General features: G+C 42.3%; 1 protein-coding gene across 3 annotated transcripts; it reads left to right on the top strand.

The window, feature by feature from the left end:
• Positions 1 to 6852: 6852 nt before the first annotated feature.
• On the top strand, positions 6853 to 15311 carry TMEM14A (transmembrane protein 14A). 3 transcript variants are annotated; one of them, XM_074819920.1, is made up of 6 exons: positions 6853 to 6879; positions 8195 to 8280; positions 10017 to 10118; positions 13613 to 13700; positions 13883 to 13981; positions 14703 to 15311. In XM_074819920.1, the coding sequence occupies exons 2-5, from the start codon at positions 8205 to 8207 to the stop codon at positions 13956 to 13958; spliced, it is 342 nt and encodes a 113-aa protein (XP_074676021.1). In that variant the 5' UTR covers positions 6853 to 6879; positions 8195 to 8204; the 3' UTR covers positions 13959 to 13981; positions 14703 to 15311. The 3 variants fall into 3 exon arrangements, with proteins under 3 accessions (XP_074676021.1, XP_074676020.1, XP_074676022.1); XM_074819919.1 differs by having other exon boundaries at positions 6854 to 6879; positions 8147 to 8280; XM_074819921.1 differs by lacking the exon at positions 13883 to 13981 and having other exon boundaries at positions 6854 to 6879; positions 8147 to 8280.

The raw sequence follows: 15311 nt of genomic DNA, 5'->3' as shown, positions 1-15311 counted from the left end.
GGGGGCTGCTTTACCACATGGTTGTGGAAAGTTTCTGGATCATCTGTACTGGAGGAGCAGCAAAAAAACTCTCAGCAGAGACCAAAGATCTGGCTCCATAATCAACCAAGCATGAAATATAGCACTGTGTAATACACCCTCGTGTACCTAAGTGTGGGATGAGCTTTGGAAGGGGAAGGAAAACAACATCTGAACTGTTAAAAATGTTACTTCTGATAGGTCTAAAAGATGGGTTGGTAATCATTACTGGAGGCTGCTGAGTAGTGGGTGGTCCTCCTTACTGGATGTCCCAACTCTAATGAGCTCTGAAGATGAAACAAGGTCAGAATCTCACTGGGAAAGTGCTGGAACAAGAACATTTCTTGGATGGCCCAGGCCTGTTCACCACTTTCTCTCAGTAGTACTTGTGTAAGCAATACTCCTGATGTTAATGTGATTATCTAAAGGCAGAAGGAATACTCACAAAGAAGGGCTGGGATTCATGCCTAGTAATCTGTCTAATCTGGCACTCTCTCTCCTTCAGCTGCACTAGATGTTTTCCAGCAGAAGACTCTCAAATAATGTATCAAAAATACACCAATATCCCGAGGAAATATCATATCATAGCTTACAAAATCTTTCCTGGGACATGAGTATTCATCAAGTTTTGTGCAGACAGAGCAGAAGGATCCCAGGGGAAAAGTGCAACATCAGGAGGGCTATAGTTTAGTTTAAGGGTCCCTTTCTAATTGCTAATACTATGTGGATTGTCCTAAAACTGCATGTTTTCTTAATAGCATACAATGCAGTGTTAGTGAGCTAGGCATCAGGTTTCACTGAGGTAAGAGAACCCTGAGCCTTCAAAAAGTAAAATGCAAACTCCTACCAACATCACATTTGTCCTCCCATACCTGCAGACACAAAACCAGGGCCCTGAAAAGAACATGAGGGATGCCCTGGTGGGTCAGTCCAACATCCAGCTATCACCAGTATCCATTCTCCACTAATGAGAGATGCTATTTAAAAAGAACATGCAAGCTAGGCATATGCATTTCCTTTGTTCTCCTCCAGCATCCACAATCATTGTACTAGGGATGTTAGGGAGCACATCCCTACTCATTCCTTTTAGTATCTCTTTATGAACCTGTAGTCCATTTAATCATTTAGTCTCCTTTTCAGACTGCTGACCTATCTGCTTCCAAAATCTCTGCTGGCAGCAAATTCCACAAGTTCACTGTACCTGCTACATAAAAAAAGTATTCCCTTTTGTCCTTTCTAAACCAATCTCCTATTGGTTTCAGTGAGTGCTCCCCAGTTCTAATACTGCAGGATTTGGAGAACAACAATCTGCATTCACTCTACCCACTGCCTTGCTTTTATAAATCCTAATCATATCCACTCTTTCCAAATTGAAGCTCATGCTGTCCACAGCTACACTCCCTTCTATTTGCCCCCTGGGAGTATGGCATGTGGGTTTGAGCAGGACTACCCCTCTGCCTTCTGCTCCCCTCTTCGATACATGAGCTCCAAGACGGCAGTTTCGGAACAGAAATGTCAACAGCAAGCAAATTTTCTGATGATTTATCATCATGGCTTAGCAGAGTTCACTGAATGCCAGAGGTGGTTCAAGGAAGGGACTGAGAATGGGAAAGCCAGCAATTGAAAGAAGTTATTGCAAAATCACAGCTTGAGCCACTCTCTGTGCAGCCCATAAAAGCAAACCTCTTCCTTATGGGAAGGATGTTGTATTTTATTTTCCTTTCTTTTCTGGTGTGAGAATGATCCAAAGGATACTTACGATTTGGACACTCCTGTCCATAAGTTCACCCATACTGGAACTGAACAAAGGTCCAGCCAGCTCATGCTCCTGTCTCAGTCAATGGCCATGGGTAGGAGAGAAACAGCAAGAACAGTGGGCATGAACTGATATGTAGGAAAGGGTAAGGACAGGGCAAGCATATATGAACATTCATCCTAAAACCTTCCTAGCTTCAAACTACTTTTCAGCCCAGGAAGCTGCCTTGAGCCATAGACAGGTTTTAGGTATGCCTCGGTGTATCTGCTAGAATTTGAAGAGGGCAATGGATCCTGCACCCTTGTCCTTCACTGAGCTGTTGTCTTGAAAACTCTTGTGTCTCAGTGTGTGCAGCTGAAAACAGTCCCCTCTGTACCAACCACACAGTGGTGAGAGGTATCAGAGATCTGATGTCTATCACAGGATGACAAATATTAGGGAAAAGGTCTGAAAACATACACACACACAGATCCCTCCTCCGTCCCAAGAAACTTTCATCTTCATGAGTTGTTTTCAATCAGCTGTAAACATCACACAATGACAAACAAGCCACTTCAAATGTCTCTGAAGTCCCTTGAGGTTTCACTCTGACTTCCTGAACCACTTTAAAATCCACATTCTTATTAAGAAAGATGGGAAATTTGGGATATCTCAGAAGCAGAGCACAGCTAGTGGTCCTAATCTGGATTTAGTTAGACCAAGGATTCCTGAGATACTAAAGAGAAAAACCATTTCTTCAGGAGAGGGAGTCTATCAGCTTTTCAGAACTCAGCTAAGAAAACCAAATCGCTATGCTGATCAGAACCGGAAGCAGTTTAATCACTCGCTCTTAACACCCACTACAGCCCTTCCGTCATGACTGGTGGGCTGAAACAGTTTTACATATGCTCTCCCAGATCACTGCATAACACAAACACATTACTGCATTTTGTTCCCATTAATCTTTCCAATATCAAATGTAGCTAGAACCTAATTTTGCTGGAGACCTCACACTAAAATCGTGGATATTGTCAGGTCATAGTAAAATTGGATATTGTCAGCTCCCAGGGCCCACAGGTAGGTTTTTGTGGGCATGTACCTTATTTCAGCGTTTGCTAGCTTCCAGAAATACTAGGTTGTTGGATTTGGCATCTGGGAAGATTCCTGAGATACCACTGACCAACAATAACTCGGAGCTGCATTTCACTGAATTTACCAAGAATTTCAGTCTGTGCCACACCATAACGCTTTCTCACAGGCAAAATTCCCTGAAAAGTGTCAGGAAATGCACAGCTTCAGGTTATCTCACTCTTTCTTGCTGCTGCCTGCAGAGGTTCTCCCCAGCCTCCCACCCGGTCATGCAGTCCCAGCTCTTCCTTTGTGCCCTGATGCTTGTTAGCCCCTCCTGACTTAACTAACTGAAACAAATGACTGACTGAACTAATTCATGAAAAAGCTATGTATTTTTCTGTCTGATTATGTTTCTGCTGGGCTACTGAGTTGACTCTGCCATTGAGGATTGGGAGAGAAGGAGCAAAACTCATCAATTACTGCACAAAATAAGGAAAGCAGAATCAGAAATGAAGAGGCTCTTTTGGCAGCAGTGAGCTCTTACACTTGAGCACCATCTCCTGTGAAATCATTGCCCAAGAACCCATCTCGTTTTCCTTTGCAGGCTTTAGTCCATGTTCATGTATGTTTAGTTCATAGAAAAGGCCTTAGTTTGTGTGGCTATTTATGAATATATATGTTCTGTCAGATTACTTCATGGTTATTATAAAGAGCAGTATCTCTGCTTTTTACCGTTTGATGGAATTGGCAGGGATGATTCCTGATCTAAGCTTGCATACTAAATTTTCAAGGAAGTGACACCTCAGGACTGAAGGGTAATGACCCATAAAGGCAGCCCAATGAGGCTGTAGATCAGTCTCCTCAGCCTTTCAAAACAACCTCCTATTACTTTAACACCACTGTCCTTCTCACTGCTTATGTGCACATGTGTGTGTATATATATGAAAGCTTAGAGAATTTATTTCTAACAGTCACCTTTTTGTACCCAAACATGATAAATGACTTCTTCCTTATTTAACTACAGAATATGAAACCTGAAGCTTCTGAATCTGCATTTTAAAAGCGGCATTTTGCTCCTCTTCCTTTTCCATAGTCTCACCTGATGAAGAGAACAATCCTTTGCACAACAGTCTTCCAGAATTTCAGCTGTCTCAGGGTGCTCAGCTGCTTCTTTTTCCCTCACTCAGGACCTTTCCTTCTGTCTCTGGTATTTCAGAGGCACTCTTCTGTTCTACAGATCCCTTCTGGTATCACATTATGTTCTGGGATAGCAGTTAGCCTTAAATCTTACTTGGAGCTTACAACTATGAGTAGCCTTTAGTGTTAATACAGGAAGATCAACAAACCCACAAACAGCTTACAGCAGCAGACAGGTCTTTTATGTGATTCATTCTGCCAGCACCCTCTCTAACAACAGGTAGCCTGAGCAAAAATGTTCAAGGAGAGGAGATGGGCTGTGTTACACAAGCCCCTTAGAGGCTTCTTCTTTTATACAGAACACTAGAAAAGCAAGGCACAAGCTCAGCCTTTCTCTGGAGAGAGTGCTTGCATTCAGATGTGAATGTGGGGGGCCTAACAAAAGGTCACACATGATCAACCTGGCTGGAACTTTCTGGGGACCGGGCTGTACAATTTTAAAATGCCTCCACTCAACATTTTTAACCCTTTTTTTCTTCAGGTTACATTTTCATGAAGATGGAAAAATACATCCCTGAATCTAAAGCAATTTATTTGTTGAATCTGAAATCTGTCCAAACCAGAGAGATGCTAGAGGCTGTTCAGTTGAAAGGGTTATGTTTATAATGGACAAAACCGTGTATTCTCCCCTAAATTCATCCTTGTAGCTGGCTCGAATGTTGTAAATGGAACTTTCCAAAAACAAAGCAAACAAATCATAATACAAAACAAAACAACCAAAACAAGTTAAAATAAAAGAGCTGGAAGCAGACACCCAACAGGGGAAATTTCAACTCAGACTGGCAGTTATGAACAGCTGAAAACTAGAAGGGAAAGCGCTTAGCAACATTAACACTAGCTTTGCTGATAGCTGTTATACCACATTCTTAGAACTGAGGGGTTTGATTTATCATGCTACTAATTTAATGAATTCTCCTCCCATTAAAAACCTCCCACGGGAGCCTACCTGTGCTGTAAAATACAGCAAACATTTCACATCAGACACCAGTTTCAGTAACAGCCGAGGAAAAACAATACTAAATACTTTTCACAATTGAAAATGGAAGAGAACACAACAAGCAGCATATAATTACATGAATTCAAATTTAGCCCAGACTTCAGGGTTATCCAGTGTACTTTAGTGAGGAGTATCATTGAATCAGTAACCACAACTGGTCATTATCCTAGAGGTGCCAAGCCACTGTATTTGTTGCACTTTGGAGCCCCCTCAAATAGAATTGCATGGTTTTGCTCCCTTTAATCCATTGTTTATTTTACTGCACTTTTCAAGAGCCACAAGTCTCAGAATACTTCATAAAGAAATCCAAGATTTCTGGATCTGCTTATGAACAAGCTTATGAATCTGCTTTTGGTTTGCATTTTGGAGCCGTCCTGCCCTCAAGCGTCCTATGTTTGTTTTCCAAATTTGTTGTACCTTCACTCTTCCTTCCCACAGACGCTGGTGAGATAAGAAGAGCGGTTCCGTTTTCCACCTAACAGACAGACTTGGACAGCTCACATGGAGTGGGTTTGTGTCACAGCAGTTAAATGCTAACAGAAAAAACAAATGGAACGTTATGAGTGGAAATTAAATATGTTAACCCTAATGAGAATACTGATTTGCTTTCCAGCAAGGTCTTTGGAGCGGAAAACTCCCACACCTTTAAGCAAAGAAATCTAAAGGAAACACAAGATTTTGGCAGGGATTTTCAAGTGACCCCTGAAGAAGGCAGGTATCCAAGTCCCATCACACGGCATTGTGTGTCTCTCCCTGTTGTGGCCATATTTATGCTCAGCCTGTTTGTGGGAACAAGGGAAGCGTGAGGAATGTCATGGGCAGGCACCCCCCAACTGCTGCTGAAGGACATGTCCCACGCTGGTCAAGAACAGCTCACTTGAGAGAAAGCTGAAGAAATACCGTGGAGCGTGACAAGATACAGACAAAAATAGCTTGTAGTGGAATAGCTCCAGCAAACAGGTCTAGCAGACAGTAAGTCAAGGCGTTAAAATAACCACGTCAATCAGTTTCATAGATTGGTACGTGTGTAGTACCTGACTCTTGGAGTTTGCGCCTGTTGGTTTCCCCCGACAAACAACATCAATGTTCTGTCTATGTGTCTGCTCACCTAACTTCATGTAGGCAACTCTCAAAGAGGGAGGCAAGGAGGAGAGAGGAACCGCCCTGTGTGAGAGGCAGTGGGCAGAGGGGTGCCTGGCACAGCAAGGAGTGCCTGTCACTGGGGTCTCTGGGGCGGTGCTGGCAAGAGACCCTCGCCCCAGCCCCTGCCCAGGCCTTCACGGGATGCACATCCTTTGGGGACAAGCAGCTCTGCAGACATGACTCTTTCTCCTTCATGAGTTCTTCCATACCCAACATGGCAGTGCAAGGTTTTTGAGGCTTAAAAGTCTATAAAATAAGCCACGGGCCTTCCCGCTGCCCGTGGAGCCCTGGCAGAGGAGCCGCCTGAGGACGTTTCGAGGAGTCTCAAGAGACGCCAGCCCCGGAGCTGGGCCCTGCCGCTAAGGAGCCCCAACAAACACGGGGCGAAGCCCCTTCGCCCTGCGCCAACGCGGCCGCGTCTCCCGTCTCAGCCGAGGGCACGCAGCGCCGCTGCCCCCGCCCGAGGAGCTCCGCAAGCGGCAGCGCGGCCAGGCCCCGGCGCGGCGCCGCCATGATGGCGGCAGGCGCCCTCCTTCCCCCCGCCCGGGCACAGGCCCGCCAAGGGGCAGGAGCCGGGAAGGGGGCGGTGAGGCGGCCGCCCGCGGTGAGGCAGGACCGCGGCGCCGGCGCCTCGACGCCTCACGGTGCCTGCCGGGCGCGGGAGGCGGGGCCGGGGAGGTCGGAGGGCGGCGGGGCGGGCGCGGCGCGGCGGGACGAGGTACGGCGGGGCGGCGGAGGGGCTCCATCCCCGGCGGGGCTGAGCCGCTGCGGGGGCGGCTGAGGGCGAGCGGGCCGCGGGGGACGCGGGGGGGCTCCCCTCCGCAGCTACCCGCCTTCTGGCGGAGGTCCCGCTGCGGAGGGCGGCGGAAGCCAGCACGGCGCTGCGCGGGGCGGGGGGCGCGGGTCCGGAGGGCCCGGCCGTGAAGTGGAAGTCCCCGCCCGAGGGAGGACGGCCGGCCGCGCTCGGCCTCGGCCCGCCCGCATGGGCCTCGAAGGCCGGGTGGGTCAGAGGCCGGGCTTTGAGCCTGGCCCCTGCCTCTGCAGACGACGTTTTCGGGGGTGCCATGGCTCCCTAAAGCCACCCGTCTTCCGAGGGGGCTACAGCTGGGGGGGGCTCTCTGTGAGTTGCCCTTTCTAATATTAAAGGTTTGACATGAAGTGCTGAGTGTGTGCTCTTTCCTGCCACCCCTTTAACGCTGTGATCAAGGAAACACCTGCTCAGTTAGAGAGATGCCCTTAAGTATACACCTAACTTGGGAGAAGGAGGGGAAAGGGGTATCCCACCGACTGGTAGGAGAGCCGCTATAGTGCTGTTGGGCTGCGAAGCACTGCCACTCGTACCTTTACAAAGCACAACAGGGGAAGTAAGGATCAGTATTACAACAGTAACTTAACTGCTTTTTGGAGAACAGAAGCATAGTTTAGGACAACGCATTAAAATCTAAATGTGAAACAAAAGGGGCACAGAGAGAGATAGGATAAAGCTTCTGTATGTATGGCTTCCTGAAGACAGCGTAGGTTTCTACCAAGAAACTTTGGGTAGACTCTGAAAATTCCTATTTTTGCCTGGTGTTTCAGGGCCTGTGACATTCCACCTGAAGTACACCAAGTGCAGCCTGGTTGCAAGGGCACTAAGCTGTGCACTCAGAAGACCTGTATGTATCCATAGCGTACGCCCAGATCAGCCATATGCCACAAGTGCAACAGAACTGGGTGGTGTTGAGCTTTTTGCTTGCATCCATGTATTTTTGACTGGGAAAACTGCGTGCCACATATATCCCCAAAATCCCAATTTCCCCTAATGGAAATATGATATACCTAGATACCGAGGTGTAAGGAAGGGCATCAGTTAGTGAAAAGATGATACAATAGCCAACAGACACATCTTCACCTTTTGAATGTTTTGACACAGTAGTCAAACATGACTTAGAAAAGTGTTGTGTTATTTAGAACGCTTCAAGTAATGATTTATTTCTTTTTGCCAGGAGGAAGGAATCTGTTTGTCTTCAGTTGCAAAGTGTTTTCTTTTCCAGAGTTGGGACCATGGCTATTGACTGGATTGGTTTTGCATATGCTGCACTGCTGGCTGTTGGAGGTGTTGTAGGCTACACTCGTAAAGGTAAACACTGGTACAGCAGGATTGGGAAATGAAGCATTTGAGTTTCCTCTCTGCTACGCTTTGTAAAAAAAAAAACAAAAATTGATGCAAGACATGAAAACTTTGCTATAATGAACACAACTGCATCTTAAATCCATCCTGCACTGCTATAAATGAGCTGAGTCTCATGAGGTTTACTTGGGCTAACTTAAGCATTTAAGTGGTCACTTTTTTCTGTTAATCTAACTGATGAGTTTGTTTACAGGGCAAAAAGGGGCTGTCATGTTATCTTTGACCTTCAGTGTATTTCGGGCCTGCTCATTTCCTTTAATCATTCCTGTGTTGAGCACAGTAGAAGATCCTTACTTAAAGCTTTTTTGCCATGGAGGCACCATCCAGGCTTGATTCTGAGATTTCCAGATGCCCACTGGAAAGAAAACCCTTTACTTATGTATTCTGATTTGTTGGTTAATTATGTCCTACTGTTGGAACTGTACATCTTCACTCTAAGCTAATCAGACAGGTTTTAGGTTATCGTGTGCTATAATGCATATTTCAGTCATGTTTGCTGTCCTTCCCAGCCAGCCACTCCCTGCCTGGGCTGGGCACAGCGTCCGGCAGAGCTCACAGTGGCACCGAGGACGGGCGGGTGCGATCTCCAGGCTGGTCCCCCTTGGCAGAGCGCACGTCCCAGCGGCGCATCAGTCTCCTTCACTGTGGCCGTTATCCATCCCAGTTCTTGTGATTTAGGGTCACTGTTTCCCTGCGTAGTGTGCACATGCTTTACTCTTACAGGCTTTATATCTGACTTTCTGAAAACACTGGCTGTATTTTTTTGTTTGTACCCAGCTGCACTTACTGACTATCCCATTCGCTTCTTCTCTTCACTCTTTAATAGTTGGTCAGCCCTTGTGGCAAATCTAGATTATTTTTTTAATTGGTAATGATTTCTATTTTCTTGCAAATTCTTGATTAAAATATTCAGTATAACAGGACTGGGAGCTAAATGACATCTGGGAGCCCAGATTCTTAATTTATAAACATTTTGGGATCAGCTTAATCCAGATAATGCCTGCTGTGCTGGTTTTTATCATATGGTACTGAGTCAAATACCTATTCAGAAACCTAAGTATATTACTGAAACTCTGGGCTTTATGAACCAGTTTTGTAATAGCACCAAAAGAAGATATCAAGTTACTTTCAAAAGCCATATTTTCATCCTCATTGCCATCTAATTGTTTTTTAATTCTTTATTAATTGTGATGTTGGTAATACCATTTCTTTGTCCAGGAGTGATGTCACATTGAAAGGCTTATGACTGCATGTGTTGTCCAATTTATCCTTTATATATATTGACACATTTCCACCATTTTTAGAGACTCCCAAGTGCTGTAAGATATAGTTAAAATCAGCAGACAGTCCAAAGAAATTACCAAAATGCTTCTAAAGGTATAGATGATAGAGAAAATAGCCAAATTTAGGTTTGTGCTTCAAAGATCATTTTTCCCAAATTTCAGGTGTTAACTACATCCTGATCATCTCCCTCTGATTTAGCCAACTTTGCCCCTAGTACCATGCCAAGCCCAGTTACAGAAATATTACCTCTCTATTCACAGTGGGTGAGCTAGCTGCACTGTGGCAAAATCAGTTCTATTTTTAAAATACTTGGATAATACTGTGTAGAGAGAGAACTACTGTGTAAAGATTGAGTTTAGAGACATTGTATTGAGAAATAACACTTGAATGGTTTCTTGCAGGTAGTAAAGTGTCTTTAGCTGCTGGTCTCACCTTTGGTTCTGTGGCTGGTTATGGAGCTTACTGTGTAACACGTGATCCAAGAAATGTGAAGATATCATTGTGTAAGTGTTTTACTATAGTAATCAAACAAGCAAACAAACAAAAGCAGTTTCCTAAACTGCATGCAAAATTCTCCCTTATTAAATTTTGAGTACTGCTTTGGTTTAAATGTTAGTTTTTAAATAGAGTTCAATTTAGCTTGCAAAGTTCAAGAGCTTGACTGTGGAACCATTTGCAAAGTAAGGCAGATCATCACACAAAGCCAGCAGGTGTGTGTTACCACCTGGCAGCACCTCCTTTTATTAGATGGTTACCTGACATTTCCTGATATTGTGAAATCCAGCTGAGAAACGTGGGAGAGTGCTGGAATAAAATAATTAGTGCTACAGATTAGAATGTAATTTAAGAAGTAAAGTAGGTGTGGGATCCAGTCTTTTATAACGTAATGTATCATCTCCCAGTGAACCAAGTAGTTTGACTTAGTGTTTTTCCTTTGCTGCTAGGAAGGACAGGATACAAGCTATGCAATGGTTGTCACATTAGCTAGTTTGCCATGAAACCCTCATGGAGGCAAGGAACTGCAGTCTCTAAGGGGGACATTAACCTCACACAACTGATTTGCAGTAAGAGCTCTTGGGAGCTTGTCTCACTGATGGTTTTAGCAAAGGTGGCTTAGGCTGCAGTTTCACATGCAGAAAAGCAATTAAAATACATTTAATGCAGATTGTGTGAGTATACAACTGCTTTTTCTGAACTGAGTTCAAATTTATGGTATACTGTTCATGTTGCTTTGTGCTTTACACCAGCCACAGTTGTAAAAATTTCCATTTCAAAAAAATGTTGAATAGAAGTGTTAGCAAAGTATATTCCCACTGAGTTCTTTAGTAAAGGTGGTAATGGCATATCTGATCTGCTCCTAGATGGCCTAAAATTGGATATTCCAGTTTTGTCACCATGACCTTGCTCAGATTAAGTTATCCCACTGTTAAAAAAAAACCCTTTTTTGGAATGAAGACATAGGCTTAAGTATATGTAAATTTGTAATCATTCAGTGTGAGGTGCTTTTAAATAGCATACAGTATTGTACTTTTATGGGTCAATTAAATCACTAATTTGGATATGGAATTTGTGGAAAAGAAGACTAATTAAAACTTACTAAATGTTGACTGTTTCCCAATTCCCTGGTTTTGAATGGACTAATACAAAATTTCCACTAATCTACTTGCAAATGTCAGATATACTAAAATATTGTTAGTGTTGTGCATTTCATGTAGCTGTTGGCATGTGAGAACTTTCGCTCAACTGGAGAAATGTGTATTACTAATTTAATAGAAATTTCTAGCAATACAGATGAGGTAGCGTTCACTGCACCTGCCTTAGAAAGTTCTTAAGAACAACTCAGTAGGAAGACTTCAGAGGAAGGGAGAATTAGACACACTCGGAAACATCTACAGGTCCACACCTTAAAAACCTTAGGTGGCTACTGTATCTGCTGCTTTCAGAATACTAAGGGATTTCCATAATAAATGTGTATTGCTTTTGTAGAAAATCAGAATGTTTTCACTTATGCCTAACCTCCTGAAGTGCCAAAAGCAACTAGAGCACAAATGACAGAAGGAAATTAAGTGCATGGAAGAAAGTGACCACTCTGAACTTAGAAACCAGTAGAGTAAATTGCAGTGTAAAATGAATCAAGTACTCAAACTTTTAAAAGGTTAGGAAATTTAAAAGAAAAATTCCCCTCCAAACCCATTATTATCTATAGTATTTGTCACCTACACAAGTCTCCTACAATAATGTAGGTAATGTTTTAGTACAAGACTTTGATAGTAGGGTTCTTGTAACTTGTCCTACATACAAAGAATACGTAGCAAACAGATACCCAGGCAAATTGTCTTAGTTGTTTTATAAATTATTCTTTCAGGCATTTTCCCACTACCCCTGAAATTAACTCTGTGCTTTCTCAAATACTTTAATGTAATTTTATGTGTTTGGAATAGGGGTAAAAATTCAGACTTCAATATGCAACAGTTAGTGCTATACAGAGTGCAAGCTGATGCACCGGATTTAATGAATGTCTGATATGAATCTGATTTACTGAATTGAATTTGGCTTGATTTATTCAGTTTCTTTGGCTGATTTAAGTTGAAACAGTGAATATCTAGCACTTTTGAAAATCAGGTCTAAAAGTTGAATGTCTTAAAAACTCACTCGGCACACGTGAAAAGCCAGATACTAGTAACTGGAAAAAATAACATTACAGAGTGAACATGCTTTGTAGCTTGTAATTAATTGTAAATATACTCAGGGCTCTGAGAGGACACATACTGTGGAATAGTCCACTCTTCAGACATTCCTGAGAGGATCAAGGCTATGGGACCAGAAAATAAAGGCAACGGATAATGGGGCACAATAGTAGTTTTTTTGCAGGATATCTTTAATGAGTCCATATGCGTAGCTGGTGAAGTTTTGTAAGATGCTTGTAACTGTCAGAACTTGTTTTATAATGCTGGAGTGAGTTTAAAACTAATTGACACCTGTGAGCACAGGACTGTCCACAGGAGTAGACAGTGGAGTTTGAAGAGAATTAGCCAGAGGGTTAAACTGCTCCATAAAAAAGGGAAGAGGTTTGTGTAACTGCCATCACTTTGGCTGCAAGAGTGGTAAAGCCCAGCTGCCCGTGAGAAGGCCTGCCTCTCCACCCACTTCTGAGAAGTATTTCAGGTGACAGTTCTTTAACAAAGCTATCTTTGCAGAGTTTTATGTATTCTCATCAATTTTCTCATTCATGTAGCGCTCTGCAGCCACAGTTCAATATGAAATCCCCATGCCTGATCAGCTCATTGCTACCTCCATTTTTAGGTAAAATTGCTCCAGGAAGAAGATGCAGTTTCTTTCATGACGTTTCTCTGCTGCTTGCACTACATTTGTTGCCCTGTGGGGCTGCCCACCTCTTGTCACAGACAAGGATGGTTCCCTGGTAGCAAAAGGAAACAAGGGAACTTGTGATCCTGATGAAGACGTTGATAGCCATATTCTGTAGTGAAAACAAGTGGCAAACCTTTCAATCTATTTTTTAAGGCTCAGCAAATAAAGAGCTAGCATTCTAAAAAGAAAACAGATAAAGTTGGATGCTCTAGCTCCTTGAATAGTTAGAAAACACTAGCAGTGATCTAGGGTGGTGGGATTTATGAGACACTGTTTCTGTAATTCAGCATACATGTTACTGTTACGATGAAGATTCTTCCTACTTTATTTGTATCTCCTTGAATGTAGATATGGGGGAGTAGAATTCACTGTCTGACAAACTTACTTAGTATCTGTGGAATAGGATTTAGCATTCTGCTGCATGTGGAAACCTTATTTATAGCTGAAAGAAATCACAACAGTGTTTTGGAAAAGCAAGAATGTTTTTATAGACCCTATCTCTGATCTAATGTTTTGTTAAATTACAGTTCATAGCAAAACATAGCAATGACCTTTGATAACTCTCCATGTTCCTGAACGGTCCACTGGGAGAAGTGAGAACATAAATATATTGAATTGTGTTTTACAGTTTCAGCTTTTCTTTTGACCATTATAATGGGAATGAGGTTCAAGAGGTCCAAGAAATTAATGCCAGCCGGACTAGTAGCATGCCTGAGGTAAACATATATTGAGGATCTTAATATAAAGATTTCACTGATTTTTAAATAGTTGCCATTTGACATCTGATTCAAGCCAGTATCAGTGGAAATTACTATCCTCCAGCAACTGTGTGGTTTAAGTGAAATTAGTTTGGAGGTCACAGTCCTATCTCCAGTGAACAGCTTTTTCATCTTACTAGGCGGATACATCTGATATGGACTGACTTTCTCAGCACAGAAAGGAGAGATCTGCAGTTAAATATTAATGCATATTGATAAGGCTCTTGGAAGAACCTGAGGTAAGCCTCAGTGTTTTCAAACACATATGCATTAGTCATCTAATTTCATACAAAACAGTCATCTTAGAAAAGACCAACACTTTGGTTTAGAAGTGCTGCATCCAAAACTACTGAAAGTGCAGCACCTTTGAAAACTAGGACATTTTTGACCTGACCTAAAAACTTTGGTCAGGATTACTGCAAATTATGATGTTTCTAACCATTTTGACTGCTTTATTGCTGCTGTTTATTTTGGCATTCTGGAAAACAGAATTTTCTGTACTTGTTATTTTGGAATTAAATTATGGAGTAAGTTGAAACTTTTTTTCCCAGTGAGTCTGTAACTTAGAACATCTTTCAACTGTAAGTCAGAACCTCCATCTTCTGAAGGAATAACTGTTGCTTTGTTGTTACCAGATTCAATATAACACCATTGTTTTATTCCAATTACATACAGGGAAGAAAGAAAATCAGATGCAAACTGTCAATGCAAAATCAGATGCAAAATTTAAGAATCAGGACTTAAACTGGAAAATGTTATTTCCTTTGTGGATTGCTTTTCAAGCCTAGGTGGACTGTGTTTCAACAGACACTGAGGCTGTAGATTTAGAGTTTAAGATTGCTTACTAGGAGCTCTAGTGTCAGGTATTTATGAATGCGCTGTTATTTAATGATGACTTTCACTGGTTTTGTTCATGTACAACCATATTTCTGGTTTTTGTTCTGTTTTTTCTTTTTGCAGCCTTTTGATGATTTTGAGGCTTGTTTTCATGCTGCTGTAGTAGAATTTAGAGGTTTAATAACTGAAGTATGACTGCCACACCCACCGAACAAAGAGGCAAGCTCTCCATACTTGAAAGACAAGTTTGAACACAAGTCTTAAATTGCATTTATCTTTTCTGTAAAAGATCTGTACCTGTTATTTGATTATTGACATTTGCTGATATTTTGCAAGCTTTTTTTTAAACTAAAACAAGAGTTTTGTTGATGATTTATTTTGATAAACTTCCATTTAAGTAGTCTGTTAAGGGATCTTTCTCTAAGTTTGATCTCTTTCAGGGGTGCTGAGCGCTCCAAGAAATTGAGTTAGTCTTGCACTGTATCTCTGGAATAAGAATATATATAAATACATGATTATGCTAAAAAGGTATATTGTATTGAACCATAATTTTGTAGCTTCTGAGATTAAGTAATCAATTCTAATCATATTGTCAAATACTAATCAAAAGGCTCAGGCCTGTACTGTGTTGCACTGGAAAACCCACCTTCCTTTCAAACACACGTTCTTGTTTCACTGGTTTTAAATGTAAAAACTATTATCAGTGTTCAAATAAAATGTAAAATGTTCAAA

The sequence above is a fragment of the Strix aluco genome, chromosome 3 (assembly GCF_031877795.1).
Source record: "Strix aluco isolate bStrAlu1 chromosome 3, bStrAlu1.hap1, whole genome shotgun sequence".
Taxonomy (NCBI): Eukaryota; Metazoa; Chordata; class Aves; order Strigiformes; family Strigidae; genus Strix; species Strix aluco.
This window is presented reverse-complemented; position numbering and strand designations above follow the sequence as displayed.

Bases quoted from the DNA above. Each gene is read 5' to 3' on its own strand.
- TMEM14A (XM_074819920.1), top strand. From the start codon at position 8,205: ATGGCTATTGACTGGATTGGTTTTGCATATGCTGCACTGCTGGCTGTT. The intron at 10,119-13,612 runs GTAAGTGTTTTA...TGTGTTTTACAG, and splicing joins AAATGTGAAGATATCATTGT to TTTCAGCTTTTCTTTTGACC. The intron at 13,701-13,882 runs GTAAACATATAT...TCATCTTACTAG, and splicing joins GGACTAGTAGCATGCCTGAG to GCGGATACATCTGATATGGA.